The sequence below is a fragment of the Haliotis rufescens genome, unplaced genomic scaffold (assembly GCF_023055435.1).
Source record: "Haliotis rufescens isolate VD_foot unplaced genomic scaffold, xgHalRufe1.0.p SCAF_8, whole genome shotgun sequence".
NCBI lineage: Eukaryota > Metazoa > Mollusca > Gastropoda > Lepetellida > Haliotidae > Haliotis > Haliotis rufescens.
Window position 1 is genome coordinate 35,908,078 of NW_025964372.1, and position 22,591 is coordinate 35,930,668.

At 40.7% G+C, this 22,591-nt stretch overlaps 1 protein-coding gene across 15 annotated transcripts in view; it reads left to right on the plus strand.

Moving 5' to 3' along the window:
• The window catches only part of LOC124141828, a 153,075-nt gene that overhangs the window by 125,410 nt on the left and 5,074 nt on the right, over nt 1-22,591 (plus strand). For 14 of the 15 annotated variants that reach the window (XM_048389014.1, XM_048389016.1, XM_048389015.1 and 11 more), the window contains 10 exons: nt 4,860-5,039; nt 5,523-5,660; nt 6,814-6,880; nt 12,742-12,833; nt 13,944-14,041; nt 14,804-14,924; nt 15,977-16,110; nt 16,820-17,039; nt 19,386-21,412; nt 22,090-22,174. In XM_048389014.1, the coding sequence (XP_048244971.1) occupies nt 4,860-5,039; nt 5,523-5,660; nt 6,814-6,880; nt 12,742-12,833; nt 13,944-14,041; nt 14,804-14,924; nt 15,977-16,110; nt 16,820-17,039; nt 19,386-21,412; nt 22,090-22,174 (3,162 nt within the window). The remainder of the gene's footprint in view (nt 1-4,859; nt 5,040-5,522; nt 5,661-6,813; nt 6,881-12,741; nt 12,834-13,943; nt 14,042-14,803; nt 14,925-15,976; nt 16,111-16,819; nt 17,040-19,385; nt 21,413-22,089; nt 22,175-22,591) is intronic. The other variant, XM_048389023.1, reaches the window with a different exon arrangement.

Here is a 22,591-nt window from a genome sequence, read left to right on the forward strand (position 1 = left end):
CTTCACACCCTCACTCACACTTCACACCCTCACTCACACCTTCTCCTAAACACCCCACCCATCTTATGTTACCCACCTCACACTACCCTCAAATACCCCACGGGGCGGTCAGGTAGCCTAGTGGTTAAAGCGTTCACTTGTCACGCCGAAGACCCGGGTTCGATTCCTGATATGGGTACAATGTGTGAAGCCTATTTCTGGTGTCCCCCACCATGATATTGCTGGAATATTGCTAATAGCGGCATAAAGCCATACTCACTCACTCACTCACTTCAATATCCCACCCTCACCCTCCAATACCCACCCTCACACACTAATACCCACCCTTACACCCCAAAACCCACCCTCACATGCCAATACCCACCCTCAACCACCAATACCCACCCTTACACACCAATACCCACCCTTACACCCCAAAACCCACCCTCACATGCCAATACCCAACCTCACCCTCCAATACCAACCCTCACACACCAATACCCACCCTCAAACACCAATACCCACTCTCACCCTCCAATACCCACCCTCACACACCAATACCCACCCTCACACACTAATACCCACCCTTACACCACAAAACCCACCCTCACATGCCAATACCCACCCTCAACCACCAATACCCACCCTTACACCCCAATACCCACCTTCACACACCAATACCCACCCTCACCCACCAATACCAAACCTTACACACCAATACCTATCCTCACACACCAATACCCACCCTCACCCACCAATACCAAACCTTACACACCAATACCTATCCTCACACACCAATACCCACCCTCACCCTCCAATACCCACCCTCAGCCTCCAGTACCCACCCTCACACACCAATACCCACCCTCACGCACCAATACCCACCCTCACACACCAATAACCACCCTTACACACCAATACCCACCCTCACCCACCAATATCCACCCTCTCACACCAATTCCTACCCTCACCAACCAATATCTAACCTCACCCACCAATACCCACCCTCACCCACCAATATCCACCCTCACACACCAATACCCAGCCTCACACACCAATACCCACCCTCACATACCAATACCCACTTATACCCACCCTCACCCATCAGTACCCACCCTTACACACCAATACCCACCCTTACACACCAGTACCCACCCTTACACACCAGTACCCACCCTCTCACACCAATACCTACCCCCACCCACCAATATCTACCCTCACACACCAATACCCACCCTCACACACCGATACCCAACCATCATACTACCCTGTTTCCCCAACTCCCATACCCTCACCTCCACCCCAACACCCAGCCAACCCTACCCTGACACCCACCCTGAGAGTCCCCCATCCCCCCCACCCCATCCCTCCTTGCCCCCTGTGTGTTGTCATGACTAATCTGACATAAGCACTTAAGTCCTGCTGGTGTGGGGACGGCTTATCTAGTCTCTAGAACATGGTGACAGGCATGTGTGATGGGTTGACTGATTAAAACTAATTAAAAAAGTATTGACATTGTGCCAAAATGTTTGTGCTTTAAAACTCAATTGAATATGTGGGACCCCATACAGATTGTCATTAACAGTGTTGAGCATGCACCTATAATGCCAGCACCACATGTGCACAGCAGGACCCTCACAACTGAGGGTTTCACCAAGATATGCTGTTAAGCTATGCACATTCAGATTTAACATTTACATTTAAAGTTTGAGCCTCATTATACAGATGTAGATATCAATTTACCCTTATCACATTAATTGTTTTTATTGTTGCAATAACACAACTTTGTTTGCCTGAAATGCATGTCAATAAATCCTGTCTTGAAATATAGTCCGAAAAGTTATTTCTTTCTTATGTGGTATGTTAGAAGTCTAAGCAATTCATGTTAACAATACCTTTGAGAAGAAATATTTTAGCTATGGTTTATCATTGTTAAAAGGGGATTAATGATAAACATATATTTGAAACAGAGCTGTGCAGTTTTGAATATCCAATGTCTGTGCAGGTCATGCATGTATGTAGTGTTTGGCAGCTGTTGGCCATGTTGCCTCCTGACTTATGAATTTTCCTTTTGAAAAGAATATTAAACTCAATATCCTACACATGTTAAGGAAAACAGTCTTTGAAAGCCAAGCTGAAATTCACTTTGTTATTTCCGTAGGTTCACACGCACAAATGGTCTCCTCGATTTCATTGTATATCTTCATCAATTCTTGAATATTTTGCTATATTGAAACTACAAGTCTTATGTGATGTATTAAATATCAAATTCAGACATATTTAGAAAAGCTGAAGATTTTTGTGATCCATTTTTAAAGGTATATGTAATGCATCAGCTATAGTTAATAATTTCAAAAGAAAATTTAATATGATTGATTAAAAAAAATAATTAATAGTGTAAATTTCTTTCTTTTCCTCAATAACGTCATGTGAAATCAATTTCCTTTTTAGACACAATTCAATTCACATCACACAAAATAATCTTACATAAGTTGTACTGATATATACAGGTACTGCTTCTGTTTTTTATCTGCTCTGACAAATGGAATTTTGAATATCATATTGTTGTCAAATATCACAACATTTGTGCCTTTATACAGTCTTCTTTATACACTAATATACAGTAACATTTGAAACTGTGACAATATCGCTGATTCAATTTTGTTCATGGTTTGGATTTTAACGCAAATAGCAGCACCTGTGTCATTAAAATATTATATTAAAATCATTGTTGACATATTTATTTTCTTATATAACATAGCAGTAAGTTTTCCACTCAAAAGAAGTTAAGGACCACACAATTCTTTCATATTACTATAGTAAATCTGTCATGATATGACAGATCAACTATCATACATGTAATAGAAAAGAATTAGGTGATCCTTAACTTCTTTTGAGTCGTATATACTCTTGCAATGTAAATATTACTGTTTCTAGTACAATTCTCATATTGTTCAAATTACTTTTTCCATCTTTCACACACATAGAACTTTGAATGTAACAGATTGTAATAAATCAATTTGTAACATTGTATAAAATTATATAGACTGTATTTTTCATGAAAATGTAACTTTAATTCATCAAGTAATTGTATGATTTGGGGAAAGGTTGTCGTTGTTTGTTGTTGTTCGCGTTTTTCAGCTAACTATAGCATATGTCACATGATCAGTGTACACGCTGAAGGCAATACGGTATTTATCCCATATGGGGATATTGCAATTACTCTGCAGATGAGATATGATAATTAGAGAGGAGGGCTGGAATAACAGCCAGCATTCAGGAAATATCTCTGATAAACAGACAACATAAAACATACCCCTGGGCCCATAAAAACGGTTAAGTTTGGATTAAATTCTTTGATTGTGGAATTCCTCAGATACGATGGGCTTGTAGAATTGATTGTGGCGTATCTGAATTGTAAATGATGTAGATAGGTCCACCGTGGCGCTCATAGACCTGGCTTCTATTGTCTTTGATGCATCCCTTATGTCTTCATGCCCAGTATTCTTAGTGCTAAGTCATAATACGGATCTCAGCTGTCCCAGACTTTTGAAGTCATTTGGAATCATTGATTACCGTATTTAGAGATCAACTATTTTATCTCAGTACTGGATCGGGAGGACAGCTAGGGTTGTCAGAGAATATCCCCTGATGTGGGGATGGAAGAGAGGAAATTGTTATGAACCATATTTCCAAAAATATAGAACCTGTTCCTTTTCATAAGTTAGCTTACAACAAAAACATCGGCCTAAAATGTCATGTTTTTTATATATTTCAACTTCAAGATTAGTACTGCTAATAATAAATGAAAACAAAACTCCTAGGGTACACCATCACAGATTGTGATATGATTGTGAAGTAATTTTTTTGTTGGAATAAAGATTTTAGGATTATATACCATATCTTGTGAACAGAGTTGACAAAAGCTCATGGGTCTTTCGTTTCACCTCATTGTCAAACAAAGTCAGCCTCAATGTTTTTGGTAAAAGTGTTTTTATTTTATTCATGGCTTTTTGTTGGTCGGTTTCTTAAACCAACCAAAAATAAGTATCACACCTACTCATACAATAATTTTTACTCATTATATCTTAGGGAATCATTTCAAGAGAAATGGTTTTTAAAATGATTTTCATCATTTTTTTGAAAAAGGTAAAATTGATATCTTTTTAACTGTCACCCCCCAGTTTATTTGCTTTGATCAGATATATATCATTGTTCTCCCTATAAATGTGTCACACAGACCCTGAATGAAATATATCCAATACAGCCCATGCAAGTCTAACAGTTGGCTTGTCTAGATTTCTGCAGTTTCAGGAAATGAAGAGAGTGTCGGGCTCCTTTTCATTGTATTGTATTAAAATAATTTAACAGTATTTTTTTCTGAAAAATATGTTCATTTCAGAGACTAGATGTTCGTCTATCCCTAGTATGTACTTGAGTATTTCCCCTAGCCTTGCTCCAAGGCTGTACTGACAGAAAAGTCCATGGATGTGTAGCAATTTTATCCTCCTAATAGGCAAGTCTAGATACATGTATTTGGACAGTACAAGGACTAAGGACTCCAGGCTCTTATAGGGACAACTTGTTCTTATTATTTACATAATCTAGAACTTATGACTTAAATTAATAATTATTGCCTTAGAGTCTTGTGCAAGTCTATATTCCACCCCCCACCCCTGAATACCTGTCTGTGGTGCTGGAGATGCACAACACCTAACACTGACATGACCTCACAGAATTTTACAAGAAAAATTCAATTCTCTTGTTTTTACAAAAAAAACTTATGTGACTGAGAGTCAAATTTGCTGTACTCAGTGTTTTGAACTTAGTAGCAGTTTTTCTTTGCCAGAATTTGTCAAGTTGGTCTCTTGCTGTTTCAGACGCTGCTCCGAATATGGGACTGCTTTCTTCTGGAAGGGCCGAAAGTTTTGTTTCGATTCTCGCTGGCCATTCTGAAGATGCACAAGAAGGAGATCTTGCTGAAATCTGACACCATCAGCGTCATGCGTCATCTCAAGGCCTGCGCCAAGATCACGTATGACACTGATGGTCTTATCAAGGTACGGAAAATTGAGATGCTAATTTTCTAAATCACTATTGGTATGATTGATATGGACGGTGTTATTCATGAATAAATCAATTTTCGGTGATTCTGTGGTGGTATTATTGTTGACATATTTATGTATAAGAATTGACTACAGTGTGCTTTATTAGTTATGGGGTTATAAATGTATGAACCAGTATGCACACTTTACGTAAATCTGCTATACGAAGCAGTTTTACATAGTATGCACAACGTTTATTTCTGTTTATGCCTCCATAAACGCAAATTTTTTAATTGGTAAAATATCTTTGCTGAGGATAGCACAACTGAAGACCTACTCCGTCAGACCAATAACGTGTTATTTCATTCTTGATACTGCAATCAGAATTATAAAACACTGATTTGAAAAGATAAGAGCCATTGTTAAGGATAAGTATGTGAATTTATTCTCCGGTGTCAACAAAGCTTGACCTATGTTGTATGTTGGTGTTTGCTGCAGGTTGCGTTTGAGGACATGAAGCCGTTCACGAGTAGGCAGAACATCGTGACAAAGCAGACATGCTACCTGAACGCTCTGAAGGAGAAGTACAAACGCAAGGAAATACAGAAGCTGGCCTTCGCTGAACGCGAGCAGTTGGTAAGTCTACCTCTGATGTCAGTTTGTAGGTATGGGCAGATCCTGAGTGAGTGAGTGAGTGAGTGAGTGAGTTTATAAGGCCGCTCATATTCCAACAATATCATGGCAGGAAAATGCAAGAACAGACTTTTATACATTGTTTCAATTTTTGCATTCAAAGCAGGTTTTAGGCATTATGAGTGAACATTTTATCCACTGGAAAAACCAACATAGTTACAATATCATGCTATAGTTGTATAGGACCGCCCCTGTGGTCTAGTGGTAGAGCGTCCGCCCGGAGAGCGGAAGGTCCAGGGTTCGATCCCCGTCCGCGTCATACCAAAAGACGTTCAAAGATGGTACTTGGTGTTACCCAGTCTGGGGCTCGGCATTAAGGGGCTAAAACAAGGACTGGTTGGCTCTGAGTGAGTCAGTATACTGTGTCTGAGTGGGGTATTCATGTTAAACTGCGGCATGGTATCTCAGTGAGCTAGCACTATAAATCAGCATCAGTCCGGACTAGTACAAGCAGCCACACAAACACACACACGTACATGCACGTCACTATAAAAATGCAATAATCTTGGACGCGACGTTAAACCCTATTTCACCTCACCTCACCTCACCTCACCTATAGTTGTATAGCATTCAGACTCATCAAGAAATCAAGAATATACAGAGTTTCAAATCTACCAGTAGTCATTGTACAGGTGACCCGTGAAGATCCGGGGTAGAATAGGTCTTCAGCTGCCCATGCTTGTCGTCAGAGGTGACTAACAGGATCGGGTGGTCAGGCTTGCTGACTTGGTTGATTCATGTCATTGTATCCCAACTGCATAAGTCAATGCTCATGATGTCAATCACTGGATTGTATGGTCCAGATTTTTTACAGACCGCTGTCATGCAGCTGGAATAGTACTGAGTGCAGCGTTAAACAAACAAACAAACAAACAAACATTGTACATGCACATATTTCTATAGACTTGCACAAGTCTCTAAGACAATAATTATTAGTTTAACTCATAATTTCCTTATTGTCCACTTATCTAGACTTGCCTATTATAAGGCTAGAAGTACTACACACCCATGGACTTATCAGCCTTGGAACAAGGCTAAAGTTGTTATTCTGAGCAGGTTTATATTTTTACTACATTTGTTTCCTGATTTTTTCCAGTTCCTTTCTATTGAGTCTGAATCTGGGAACTACCTCAGTTTCGAGTGCTGTGCTGAAAGTGACAATGGTAAGTGCAGCTAATTAATAATTTCCTGCATTGATATTCTCCAATACTTCCCATGTGTAGGAATTCAAATAACTGACAATCTGACACTCTGTTGATATAGGCGATTGTTTCCGTCTATTTGTCCAAGAATTTATCAACAATTGAAAGGAATCAGATCCCCTTCAAGTTACCATTACCACCACTGATGGTGGTCAGATAGTGTCCATACCGCCGGCCACACTGACCACATGTAGTTTAGCCATCTCCTCATGTTGGACAGCTGGACCTGTCTCAGAATCTTGCTCACCATCATGTGGTCTTCATGAACCTGGCAGCTTGGTGATGAAAGACATTTGGCAAATCTCTTGACATCTCCGCATGCTGATTTGGACAGTACACAACTAATTACATGTACTGTATTCGACGTAATAAGCGCCCAAGGCACTCTCAAAATTAGAAAGAGGGGGCTCTTATTAGAATATAATTTTGGTGAAAGAGTTGAAAGATCGTAATTTCGTGGTTTATGCTGACAGCCTGAAATGATACAAAACAAAAGTCTGTGCGTATTATACAGGACAGATATATTTTTCCAGAATTTAATTGCCTGTAATTAAGGGTGCATATGACACACGAGTGTGTATAATACACAAATAAATAAGTCTTGTGTATATTGATCAATTCGAAGGGTGCTAATTGGGATTGTTCACTAGCCAATATATTAGCAAATATTGCCGTGGGCGCTTATTAGAGCGGGTCGCTTATTATGTCAAATACGGTATATTCATTGTAAGAAAGCTTTGTGTGGTGCCCCTGGCACCAGCATGCACCAACAGCACAGGAAAGGCCAGCTTGTGGATAAAAGACGTGGGATCAATCACTGGCGACGTCGGCACAGGCCTCAACATTCTCAGTTGATATGTTTTGTATTGATTTTGATCAATACTCTGACTATATCTTGACTCTTGGATAGGCACTTGTGTATATTTTTTTGTTTAAAAAATAACAAAATTATTTTTTATTTTACATATTTTCAAATATAGAAATTGGACAGTGGTATTGCTAAATAATCACATACAAGACTTGTTTCAGTGTATGAATATTGCTAAATATTTGAAAAGGAATTTTGTCTCAGTTAAGAAAAATCTGTTATTTGCATATGAAATAAAGTATAGAAATCATGGATATTTTATTTAAATTGTCTTAAAGAGTTAGCAAATGAAAACTATTCTTAAAGTAATTTTTAGAGTATACCTGATTTGCATGCATAAGAAAATTATGTTTTCACATTTTATTAGTGATTTAATGGATAATGTTACTTCAGCTATTGTTTGAAGCCAAAAGCCAAAACTAAGTTCCATCTTGAGTTTAGACAATTGTGAAGCCAAAAACCTGCTTGTGTGTACATGAATGTTGTTCCAACAAGAAGGATATTCATTGGCCAGAAGCTGGCTGTATTTGTCCAAAAACACAAGAAGAGCACCACCATGCATGCTCCTAGCCACAGAGCACCTGTTTACATGTTTGCCAGATTCCGATGTTTCTCTAAGACATTTAGAAACACTGACCAATGTCCGAGATGAAAGGGTCAAGTCTCTAAACAGACAACACTGAGAGTGAGTCTGAGGTTGTCCTGAGAGACTTGACATCTGAACAAGTGATCTCTCTGGAGGTAGACATTGCAAGATTAGAGGAAGATCTTGTGGTAGTTAATGAAAGACAAAACAAAATGACTGTTTGTTGAGACTGGCCAGATGAAAGGTGTGCGGGGGTGAAGTCTTCTCTGAACTGCTGATCTGTTTGACGTATCTTCCTGCTCCAACATCCACAAGCTTCCTCCACTGACATTCAATCCACAAAGGACCTTAGAGCTACAACTGTCGTATTTCTATATTAGTGTGTAGGAATTACTATCATGTTATCTAGACTCCTTTGAGGAATAGGTTCCTGGGATGGGACAAGTCCCTATGCAGTAGTGCTAGGTTGGGTAACTCTGGTACTAGGGTCGGGTGGGTACTGAGTAGGACCTGGGTACCCACAGGACTTACCGGACCCGTGGTTAGTCATGTGGTTATTCATGTGATACATTGTTTAATGAGAAAAATTCACTACTACAATTCCATGGTTACCTACAAGTTGCTAATGTTCTCACATCTTTCTGACAAGACGCGCTTTCCTTCTGACTTTTTATGTTTTGAGTAAAGATACAGTCAAATTCAGTGTATGCATGACCAGATCGTTTTATACGTGTTTTTATATACTTTTGTACTCAACTCTTGAGACCTACAGTGGATTCCCAGGTAGGATTGGGTAATAGGGTTGGTAGGTTGATTGGTTTGTTGTTTAACGCCGCACTCAGCAATATTCCAGCTATATGACGGCGGTTTGTAAATAATCGGGTCTGGACCAGACAATCCAGTGATTGACAACATGAGCATCGATCCACACAATTGGGATCGATGACATGAATCAACAAAGTCAGCGAGCCTGACCACCTGATCCCATTAGTCGCCTCTTACGACAAGCATAGTCGCCTTTTACGGCAAGCATTCGGGTAATAGGGGGTCGGGTACCCGGTTAGTAAATATTGGACTCGTCCCAGCCCTGCTATGCGGCCCCTGGGTACCCATGCTGCTACTGCCAATAAGACCTTGTTGCCATGACAATAGACGAACATATAGTCATGAAATCGTATATTACACAGTAAACTTCTCTCCTCTAAAATTGAAACAATAATTCTGATGCTGATTGTGGAATAGAGGTAGCTGGAGCTGGCTAGACTTGCTTTTGTGTATATATCTGGATTGGTTTTGTTTTCATAAAATAAATATATTCCACAGTCATGGTGCAGGACAGACAACCTCACCGACTAATAGGGGGTGAGGGGCGGTCGGGTAGCCTAGTGGTTAAAGCGTTGGCTCGTCACGCCAAAGACCCGGGTTCGATTCCCGACATGGGTACAATGTGTGAAGCCCATTTCTGGTGTCCCCCGCCGTGATATTGCTGGAATATTGCTAAAAGCGGCGTAAAACCATACTCACTCACTCACTAATAGAGGATGATGGGTAGAGAGCGAGTACAAGCAGCCATGACATGACGTTAACCCCATGGAACCTCACCCCTATATTCATCAGTAGTACTAATTCTTTGAGTGCAGATAACTCAGTAGTTTCTGTTCTGATATTTCGATAGGCGCACAACCACACGACAGTATTATGCACGCAGGGCTTCTCCCTGCCCATCACCCACAGCATCAGCACACACTCATCAATACAGGAGTGCTATACATAGTCTCTGTTGTATTAGTTTCTGCTGGTGTTTTGTCTTTCATCAGCCTATGATTACTTTTAATAGCTGTGATAATGAGCTAATAGCCACATTAAGCAATTAGGGGGGGGGGCAATGTAAGCCATTTCCTCGGACCCCACACTGTGATAATTACAAGCAATTAATGCACTTGGCCAATGCACTGTTAAGAAGCAGGCCATTCATGTTGATGGGAATTAGCAGCCGAAGCACTGAATGACTTGAATGACTGCAAGATATAGGGTGTTACACATGCTCTTAGGGCTCAACAAGTTTGGTGGGAACTTGACTGTCTCACAATCCCTGAATCATGTTATTTTCCCTTCTGCCTAAACCTTACTGTAATGCCAGAGCACTAAATGAAGCAAGTCTACATATTCCACAGTCTGTCACCCAGTCCCTGAATCATGTTATTTTCCCTTCTGCCTAAACCTTACTGTAATGCCAGAGCACTAAATGAAGCAAGTCTACATATTCCACAGTCTGTCACCCAGTCCCTGAATCATTATATTTTCCCTTCTGCCTAAACCTTACTGTAATGCCGGAGCACTAAATGAAGCAAGTCTACATTTTCCACAGTCTGTCACACAGTCCCTGAATCATTATATTTTCCCTTCTGCCTAAACCTTACTGTAATGCCAGAGCACTAAATGAAGCAAGTCTACATTTTCCACAGTCTGTCACCCAGTCCTAGTCCTGCACCATGACCGTGGAATATATTTATTTTATGCAAGTCTAGCCAGCTCAAGCTAGCTCTATTCCACACAGTCCCTGAACCATTATATTTTCCCTTCTGCCCATACTTTAGTTCTAAAAAAGCAAGCCTAGATTTTCTACAGGTCTGAATTTCCAATCTCACTGGGGCTCCTTTTCAATTTAAATGTAGTTATTTTTTTTCCATCCAAATGATATATTTTCAGAGACAAAGCATTAGTCTAGGTGGGAACATGTAATCAATGTTGCTAATTATTGCTTTTTATTAAAAATAATTACGGTATCTAACTATATATTTTTATGATTTATATTCACAAAATTTATTTCTATACTTGTTACATTATAATGATAAATAACAAGTTAAAACATATCTCATATATAATTTGAATCTGTTAATTATTGAATGACAAAATTATTTGAAACTTATTTCGTTTAAGAATGACTTGCCTTGAAGTTCTTGGGAAGGTTTAGTATTTTTGTGTGTGGATTGATTCACAGATTCTGACAAATTCATGAATGGAAACATCCTAAATGAATGTATTTATCCATTCTAAAAATACTCCACTTTATTATTATCCAATTCCAAGGAAGAGGTTTATCAATTAGCACTGTGTAGGAAGTGACAGAAGGAGATTCTAGGCGTGCTATATAGGCGGGAATACGAGTTGTTAGCTTATTGCTGGGATATACCGGAGATTAGGTCAAAGGTCAGCCTAGTGTAGTGATAGCTATGCTGTAAACAAGGTCACTGAAGAATGTACACCCTTCCTTGCCTCCTTGCACTGAAGACCGCCACCGTGGTCTAGTGGATAGAGTGTCTGCCCGGAGAGCGTAAGGTCAGGGGTTTGGTCCCCAGTCGTGTCATACCTAAAGATGTTAATAGATGATACTTATTGTTAACATGCCTGGCACTTGGCATTAAGGTGATAAGACAAGGATTTATAGGCTAGGATTCAGTATACTGTGTCTGAATAGGGCATCCAGGTTAAAACTGTGGCATAATATCATCTGAGTGGACTAGCACTATAGAACCAACATTACTGAGGACTAGTACCAGGACACAGACAGACACACAGAGACACACACAGACACACACACACACACACATATGCAGCGAGCATAAATGTTCCAAGTCCTGTGATGGGATTAGAACCTTCTGATCCGAGGTTGGACGCCTTGTCCACATGACCAAAGAGGTTAACCCCGTCAGCACGCTGACAAGGTAAGCATGTCATCTGTGGGATGACGCCATACAGGCAGACACACACATTGTATGTCACTGGGCCATAAGACCACTGGTTTAGAACAGAATGAAGATAGTCAAGGACAGGGAGGCAGATGGGAATGAAATTAGTTTCATTTGTTATTACGAACTTAAACCTTGAAAAGTATGTCCGTGTGTGTGAAAAGTACGAAAATACACTGTTTGAAGGAGGCGTGGCCTAAATGCAAATGTCCGATTGGGGTTTTGAATTTTCCAGACCCCTGGTGTGGGGCTAATTGCAAGTGATTCTATGTCATGTGATTGGCTAACCCAGCTTCCATAATTCGAAAAAAATTAGGCCACCCCCACTCGTGGACTACTGTTTCCTGATTGGCTGGGCTTGTGTGGCACTATTGTTATGTCGTTGATTTCATATCGTTGTCTGCATTATTTTTGTGTCCAATAATTTTTGACTAAATAAGTTATTATTGTTGACTTTCTTATTCACAAAAACTGACTTCAATATATTTTGTGTTTATGGAGTTATAAATGTAAAAACCAGTGAGCACACTTTATGTAAACGTTTTACGGAAAATATTGACGTCAGTTCAGTAACTAGACTGTAGTCGGTGGATGGTGAGTGTGTTGTTTCTTGTTGCAGGAGATATCTGGCTGTGCTACGGAGAGCAGATGATGTCCAAGGTGTGCAAGGTCAACACCAGCCAGGGCGTCATGATGGACGTGGCCATTGAGGTAAATAGCCGTCATTCACTGCGGGGGGGCACGGGTGGCCCAGTCGTCTGAGGCGCTGTGATTTGCTGTGCAGAGTTGCGTCCCTTGGGCACGCCAGAAACCTATGATTGTGGGTTCGAATCCTGGTTCGAATCCCGGTTCACCCCGATTATGTTTCTAGGTTTGTCAGCACCATACACGTGGTCGTGGGTTTCACCGAAGTGGTAAATGTCTGAGACCTGCATCACTTCGGGCTTTCCTTCCACATTAAACTGACACGCCGTGATATAACTGGAATACTGTTAAAAGCGGCGTTAAACCCAACTCACTCACTCACTCATTCACTGCGGAGGGATCAACATGTCACTTGCTTATATTGACAGTAGCGGGGACCTCGCTTAGATGAACACTAACAAGCTAGCTGTCAGTCATTTCCCAATGAACGTCAGTATGGCGCTTGATTCGTTGTATACAGAACTAATTTAGGGGAATTCCTCAATGCCTAAAATCATGTCAAATAGGAATGGTATCATAATACGATTCAGGCTATGAATGATGCAGGCTTTGAAGCCAGACAGATCGTCATCTGTCTAGTCACTGAAATGAGTGAGTGAGTGAGTTTGTTCTTACGACGCTTTTAGCAATGTTCCAGCAATATCACGGCAGGGGACGCCAGAAATGGGCTTCACACATTGTACCCATGTCGGGATTCAAACTCGATCTTTGGTGTGACGAGCATATGCTGTAACCACTAGGCTACCCGACCACCCCTTCACTGAAAAAAGTGTCCAATTGAAATGGGAAACAGGGAATGGTCATAACTAACGTGTTATGCTTGGGATTACATGTTCTTGATTAAGTACGAATCCTACTATTGGGTGGCGTCCCAATCAGGAATCAAACCCACGCTCTCAGAATAAGTCTGATAACTTTACTAAGAAGTTTAATCCCCCAAATAACATATATTAAACCTGCATCACTTCGGCGTTTCTTCCATTAGGTTGGCATACATTGATATAACTCAAAAACAGTTCCAAGTGGTTTGAACTCACACACTAGGTCTTAAATGGAAGAGAGACAAAGTGTGATGGATGTTTACTGATAAAGATGTTTTCTTCACGACTGTTTCAGTTTGACACACGCGTGATGTGCATGCTGGCGCTCCCCAACAACATGGTGCTCTATGGAACGCTGTCCTGGATGGTGTTCGCATACAACATGGCCAAAAGGTAAGTACAAACCGAGGCATCTCAAGTCTCTCAACTCCAGTGAGGTTGAGTGAGTGAGTGAGTATGGTTTTTTTTATGCTGCTTTTAGCCATATTCCAGCAATATCACGGTGGGGGACACCAGAAATGGGCTTCACACATTGTACCCATGTCGGGAATCGAACCTGGGTTTTCGGCATGACGAGCGAATGCTTTAACCACTAGGCTACCCGACCGCCCCCAATGAGGTGGAGAAGAATCAGAGGGGTGAAAGGGCAAACCCGATAAATCCCAAATCTGATAGCAGAAATATTAACATATTAATATTAGGGATGGGATGTGATTGTTCTACTTGACAAAAAATACAAGTATTTCAACACCAAGGAGGTGTTCTGCTTGTTTATACGTTTGGGTCCACCCCATGAAGATCTGGGTTAGAATTGGTCTTCAGGAACCCATGCTTGTCTGTCCCATGAAGATCTGGGTTAGAATTGGTCTTCAGCAACCCATGCGTGTAAGTGGTGACTAACAGGACGTGTTTGATGCATGTCATCGTATTCCATTTGTGTAGATTGATGCTTATGATGTCAATTACTGGATTGTCTGGTCCAGACGATGTCTATTTTAGACCAACATGATGTAGCTGGAATATTGCTGAGTGTGGCAATAAACAACATAAGATTCTCTGTATAACAATTCAAGTAAAGTTAAAACAACACACACAAAATAGTCCAAGTCTGGATGTTGTGGAGCAGTTTCTGATGAGTGTATGTGATGTCCACAGGGAGAAGATCTGGCAGGTGCGGCTCCATGACGCGGTGTTGTCCATCTCCATGTACGTGGACGAGGACGACTGCTGCAGGGTGTTCGCAGGCCTTGCTGATGGAACCGTGGCTGTCCTCGAGGTACATATGCACTCATTGTCAACATTTGTAAATATTTGGTAAACAATGTATTTTTTTCTTTGTTTACAGTTTATGTGAACAATTCTGGTCAGTTGATTGAAAAAGAAATACAATTTTTGTTTAAATAATGTGTTCTTCGAAAAGCTCTCTGATCATTTGCACTGTTTCATGTGTGGCATGTTTAATATATTGTATGCTCAATACTTTTGTGGCGATGTCTGCATTTTGCTGAATAAAAAAAAAGTCACTTTTTGGGGCAAACCAAATTTTCTTAAGATGTTTTGATTAAAGAATATAGTCAACAAATCCCTCTAGTACTGTAATTACAGCTATCAGGTAATCCAATCAATGGTAACTCTTGAAAGTTGTCCAGCCCTTCAAAACTGAAGAACTTAAATAGTATACTTTGTGCTTCCTTTAACTATGAGTATATTTTGTTCACGAATCACATACAGATTTTTCCTCATTAACTTGACTGCAAGACTGAGAGAGAACACAACCTGCCATGAGTTATCTCCCTTTATTCTCCCAACCTCGCCTGCCCTGATTTGGCACAAAAGAAAATGTTTTCCCATAGACTTCTAAAGTAACATTATATTCTTTTTGGAAATAACTGAGCATTAAAAAACTATTACCTGTATGTGTGTGCCCAGTCTGGCCTCAAAGCAGCAATAAAAACACACAAAAATACTAGCTTAGCCAGCTCCTTTTCTGAGTACAGGAAGCTAAACACCTAAATGTCACCTGCTTGAAAATATCTGTGGTCACATTCAGCATAAGTCATAATGTTAATAAAGACAGTACTAAATACTGAAGATCAAAATCATCCAATCACAGCTGCCGGCTGTCAATGCGCTGAGCTGCAATCTGCACTGAAGGCTCTCAACAAAACTGTGTAATATCTCTCTCTCTCTCTCTCTCTCTCTCTCTCTCTCTCTCTCTCTCTCTCTCTCTCTCTTTCTCTCTCTCTCTCTCTCAATAATGTCTAATCCTGTGTATGTCACTGTCATCTTGTGTTTGGTTAAAATACATAAATACATTATCAATTTCAGGCTGTGAACGAGATAATGCCTACCTATGATATGATGTACATTCCTATTGGTCAGTCTCCGGTCATGTGTGTACAGTTGCTTGGCAACCACCTCTGGTGTGCATGTGGAAATAAAGTCTTCATCATCCATGCAAGGTAGGTTCATGGGCAGAAAACTAAATACGAGTGTTCAACACAACCGTCTCCTTAAATAAGTGTGTGTGTTTGTTGTTTACTGCTGCACTAAGAAATACTCTAAGACAGCGGTCTGTAAATAATCTGGACCAGACAATCCAGTGATTGATGTTGTGTGCATCATCAGTGTACGATGACATGCAATCAACCAAGTCGCTGAGCTTGACCACACAATCCAATTGGTCGCTTCTTACAACCAGGGGCGGTTGGGTAGCCTAGTGGTTAAAGCGTTCGCTCTTCACGTCGAAGACCCGGGGTACAATGTGTGAAGCCCTTTTCTGGTGTTCCCCGCCGTGATATTGCTGGAATATTGCTTAAAGCGGTGTAAAACCATACTCACTCACTCACTCACTCTTACAACCAGCCTTGGTTGCAAAGGACCAATTCTAACATGGAATCCCTATCATCTTTTCCGACTTGCAATGAGGTCACATTCTACCCTGGTTCCCCACTTAAATAGTGAGTGAGTGTGGTTGTAACACGCTTTTATCAATATTCCAGCTATATCACGACAGGGAACACCAGAATTGGCTGAAGACCAATTCTAACCCAGATCTTCATGGGGAGCAATAAAATATAGACCAACCCCAGCGTGACTGTATAAGACAACGTTTGTTTATGATTGTGTTCACATTCTACAGTTACGCTGATATTTCCATTCCATATGCAGCACCCTTGACGCCATGGACAACTTCACAGTGTCGTCCAATCCATACGACCACATCCTATCGCTGGCACCAGGTCGACCGGGAGTCTGGATCTCAATCCGTGGGTCGTCCATCTTGGAATTGTGGGACGTCAATGCGTTGAGCTGCAAGATGCTGTATGACACGCGAGCAGGGAAATACCCAAATCTGCGCAAGGTGGGTTCACAGAAGTGGATCTTGCGAGTAAGAGACAATATGTTATCATGCCTACCGTAGATGCAGCTAGCGTCACATTGGCTCCGTAGACGTGCATGCACTGTGGTTCGTATGTGGAGAAGCATCCTGCCAGACGTATCCCAAGACTTGGTGACATTCAATATTAAAGGCCTTATATATTTTTTATTTGGTTTACGACAAAGACAAAAAAAATATTCGAAAATAATAATGAAATTGGGCTGACCCGGTGTTTAAATTTGGTGAAGAAAAAAACACACAAGATTATATTACCAGTGTTCATAACAAATGGTGAATAATACATTTAAAAATATTTATTCTAACAAAAGAATTATTATTTTTATTCGGTATCGTTTTGCTATCTTTCTGTTAAGGTGTGTACTAGTAGTTTGTTTTTCATTCATTAGCAGCAGTTGTAATCTGGAAGTTAATTATTATTTTTTTATGTTTTCGACCACCTACATTGAATAATAAGCCCATCGTTTTGTATTCCAAATAATAAAAAATACAAGGCCTACAGGAAAATAAGCATTGTCATTTTTACCGAACAAATTAATTGTAGTAGGAACATAGGCATGTTAAGCATATCCAATATATGATTCATTAACAAAAACACAGCGGGGAAATAATAAGAATTCTAGTTGTATTGCAGTTGTATTGCAGTTGTATTGCAGTTGTTATGCTAACCAGTGTGAGCACATGAAATATGTGTAGACATCTGAGTATCTTCAAATTGACTGGATACCTTTTTCAGGCTGAGAAAACTGATGAAAAATAATTACCCGAGATAAAAAAGATGATGTTGATGTCTGAAACACATTGACTTGATTCCAAACATCTTGGTCAAATGGAAAATGGACCAACGTGGAAGCAACTTATTTGACTAAATTCACAATTACTACAATAAAAAAAAAGAGTTATATTTGATATTTTCAAAATTCTCTACCAAGCTACCATGGTTACCAATCTTTCGTACTTGTAACTCTGCAAAGGGAAATTTCTTCACTTTCTATATTAATTTCCTGTTGTGTCTTAATTGCAACTGCTTTGTAGACTTTTAATTGTCACTCGTCACAATCTCTGTACAACCCAAACAAGCTCACAATCACACAGGTCTTGCAGACTTTTAATTAATTATATGATTTTCATCCATATTCTTCAACATTTGAGCTCAATGTAATTTTAGCTTGCTAATCCTGGGTATGCTTCTATCTTGCCAGTCACAGAATTGATAGAAATGACTGTCATGGTTAAGACATCCATGGATTGAAAAATGAAAATCATGTAATTAATTCATTACGGCCATGGCCCTGTGCCACAAAGCGATCCTTGCGCTACGACTATCTTATGCCTATGTTAAACTATGGGAGTTACCGTATTCGACATAATAAGTGCCCCGCTCTAATAAGTGCCCACGGCGATATTTGCTAATATATTGGCAAGTGAACAATCCCAATTAGCACCCCTTCCGATTGATCAATGTACACAAGACTTAATTATTCGTGTATAATACATACTCGTCGTACAAAAACAGTTCAGACCGTCAGCATAAACCACGAAATTTATCTTTCAACTCTGTTTTTTCCACCAAAATAATATTCTAAAAAGAGCCCCCTTTTTCATATTTTGAGAGCGCCCTGGGCGCTCATTAGGTCAAATACGGTAATTCAGCACGTAGATCGCTTTTTGAGACGTTGCCATGGCCATTGTGATTGAATCATGTATTGACATGCTCAGTGGATTCTGTGTGATATTACCAGCATGAACAGAATAGCATGATTCCCCTTGCTCAGTTCGATGAATCCCTGCATCGCCTGGAATGTATCCTACAGATGTTAACATTGCACCTAGCCTCATCTCACCAAGCCACTCCTTTCATACCTTTAAATCTGGTGCCTAGCAACACATACATCACATTATCTACCTCTGTCACCCCAACATGTCTCTTCTCTGCACTGTGTGTGTTTATACTGTAGCTTCATAATTAAATCAATAGACACAAAACTAAAGATAAAGTTCTCAAATTAAGTTTTACTCAGAAAAATATTTCGTAGGTCATTAAAGTCCTGGCTGACGACAATTTCTAGCATAGACAAATATAATTCAATCTAACTCAAATGTTTGTTTTTATGATGTACAAAAATCAAATAAAGATGTTAACTGATAATATTTTAATGACATCAAATACAGAACATGGCTGAATAATTTATTTGAAAATCATAAAGTTCATAATTCCTGTAATTTCTGAGATATGTTCTGGTTTACGTACCATGCATCCATGCAAACCGCTGAACAGGTGTATGTTCAACTTGACATCAAAACAAGCTGATCTAATAGCTGCATCTCTCGTTTCAGGAGGATGACAGCTACTTCAACAGAGCCCGGATCACAGCTATTCTCCCGAATGACAACACTGTCTGGATTGGCACGGGCGAGGGCAACCTCATCATTTATGAAGTCGTGGAACAGATGCCTAGTCTGACTCCGTCTGAGGCATCGTTTTCCGAAAACATCCCGGAGAACATGTACCTGAGTCGCTCCGTGGAGGAGGTGGATCCATACGATCCAGTCCGGGCAGTCGAGGAGCGGGTCCGCGAGCTCTACTACAAGAATCTCAACAGTCCTGATATCGTGCCAAAGTCATTTGATTGTCGAAGGTTGAACATTAATCTCGGCGACAGTTCCACTCCGACAGCTAGTACAGGTGCCTTGTCAGATGACTGTGTTGCCTTCTCCCGGAACAAACTGCAGTCATCCACACCTGCTGACTACTCCCGATCCCCTCCTGGTCAGTGTCTAGACATGACCTCCCCAAGTTATTGGTTCGACAGCTATGGAAAAAGCTTTTCGAACAATCCACTGCAGTTCCAGGACCAGAACCCGAGTCTGTTTGCCAACATTGAAGAAGCCAAAGAACCGGATGAAGCTTCTGATGCTTCATCCCATGAGGCTGATGGGAAGGCGAAGAGGAAGCTGTTTACGAGAGAAACTCCCAAAATCTCGGAATCGGACTCTTTGTTGTCGAATGGTGATGTATGCAACAGTTCTGAGCGACAGGACAGTGTATCAGAAACGCCTGTGTCCAGCCCTTTGTGCAATGGCAAATTTTCACATGAACTGAACACTGTGGAGAACAGTGGTCCTGTCTCGGAGTCAGATCAGCAAGACCGATCTGTGACAACCTTGCATGACCATACACAGAGTAGTGACAATAACGGAGCCTTAAAGGAGTGTAACGGCTCAGCCAAAATAAAACCCAGGTTTGCGGACATGAAGTCTTTAAGTGCTGATTCTGGAATCAGGATAGGTTCCGAGGTGGATGGTTCTTTCCAGACGACCTCTGTGAAGGAGAGAAACGGCTCTGCCAAATCATCAGATTCTAAAAGTGCTTCCAATAGTAACACCAAAGAGGTTAATGGACATACAAATGACAGTGGCTTACCCCAGGGCTGTGACCTTGGGGCTCCTGCTCAGGGTGAACACACAAACGATGCCAGTTCTACCCCGACCAAGTGCGCAGACACAGAAACAGATCATGCCAGTGCAAAGGACACTGAATCGGACAGTGTAAGTGTTGAATCTCCCAACTGCAATGAATCCTTTAAAAGGCTTCGCAGAGAATCCGGACAGCTGAAACACTTGAAAATAAAGCAGAATGGTGTTGGTAGAGAATATGTAGAATCGGATGATGAGGTGTTTGTTGATGCTGAGGACAAAAAGGTGAAGAAAGCATCTAGTTTGGGCAACATTCTGGATATGGTAAAGAGCGTAGTACGGAAGGAGGTGGCGCCCAGTGTGCCGAAAGTTTTGCAAGGTCGTATGGACTCGGTGTCCAGTTCCATGGGCAACTTGAAACCAAAGAACCAGGAAACGCAATGGAGGATTGACTTCACGGGCTACCATGTAGACACGGACTGTGAGAGCCAGCTGTCGACTCTCTCCGACCTAGACTCCGTCTCACAGCCATCCAAGAGTCACAGACCATCCATTGACTCTCAGCCCGAACTGAAGCAGTTTGCCAGTCAGTCTGAAAACAATCTTTCCAACTTCAATCCAGAAAACTTCATCTTTCCTGAGGACTTTTCCCTGGAGCAGAAAATGGCCAAGTACCTGCAGACACCAACTTTTGGAACGCCCCACAGCTCGAAGGGGTGGTCGAGTTTTGACAACTTATCGACCCCATCACGTGATCAGGATACTTCCAGTCCTGATCAGAGGCGGGCAGTCTTCCTCCGGGGTGACTCGTTGCATAGCGATGTCTCCAGGGGAACAAGCAGCGTCTCCCTGGCAACCATGGCAGAATCTCTCTACGCTGCAGACCTCTATGTTCAAGCTAAGGTCAAGATATCGGACAAGCCGGTTAAGTGTCTAGTCCGTCTCAAGTAAGTACAATTATCTGAAAGTTGAATTCTCCATAACACATAATCCACAGACTTGCTAACAAATTATACCCATATTACCTGTCACGATTTTTTCAAGTGTTGCTCACCTTGACTTTATTTATGCTGATGTCATGGCTATATGTCCTTCTTTGTGACAAAATTAAATATAGTCACAATGGCAGAACTAGAAGTTTAGAATATAAAATCAGTAAAGTATAGACTATTTTCAATCTAGCCTTACTACAGTCAAACCAAATTCTTAGACTTCTTGTATCTTGCATTATTTGTTTATATTAAAGAGGTACTCGGGCCAATTGTCCGTCAAAACAAGTCCTATATAAGTCTCACAAGCAACACTTATATAGTCATATGCTGATGCTGTGAATCAATATCAGTCTACACATTACCGTATTTGACATAATAAGCACCCAGGGTGCTCTCAAAATTAGTAAAAGGGGTGTACATTGATCAATTGGAAGGGTTGCTAATTGGGATTAATCACTAGCCAATATATTAGAAAATATCGCCATGGGTGCTTATTACGTCGAATACGGTAATTACATGCCTCAACCTGAACAACATGGACACCAGACTGAAAGCAAAGCTCTTCTTCGATCCCTTCTAAACTGCCTACCTAACAGAACCTTGCTTATCGTGAAACTATTTTCTGTTTGCAGACGGAAAGATGACCTGATACTCAGTCTGTCGGGATCATTCGGCGATGATGAGGCTGTGTTGAAATGGAAGAGGGCTCCAAATGAGGTGGGCCTTCTACTCACTCAAACATCCAAAACATACTTGAGACCAGACCCTGGTGTACCTACAGCTAGTCAGAAATGTTTTTTATTTTACTTTGCATAAGGCTAGATTAAGTTGGTTTATCTGCCAACTCCCCAAATTTGAAAAGTGAAAAAAAATTAAAACAGTGGGTTTTTTATTCTACCAACCAGGAACAAGTAAAATTTTAAAAACAACCTCATTTACTGTTACTATCAATGTAAATAAATTATTTAAAATTCTATAATTAAAACCTGTTGAACATTTATCTTTATGTATTGTGCTTCCTTCCTAAAAAAAATAGTCTAGCCAGAGACGGTTAATATTTGTGTTCAAACAGGAAAGAATATGAATAGGGTCCAGGGATGGGGGGTTAAGGCGTACACACCCTCCTTTTTGAAG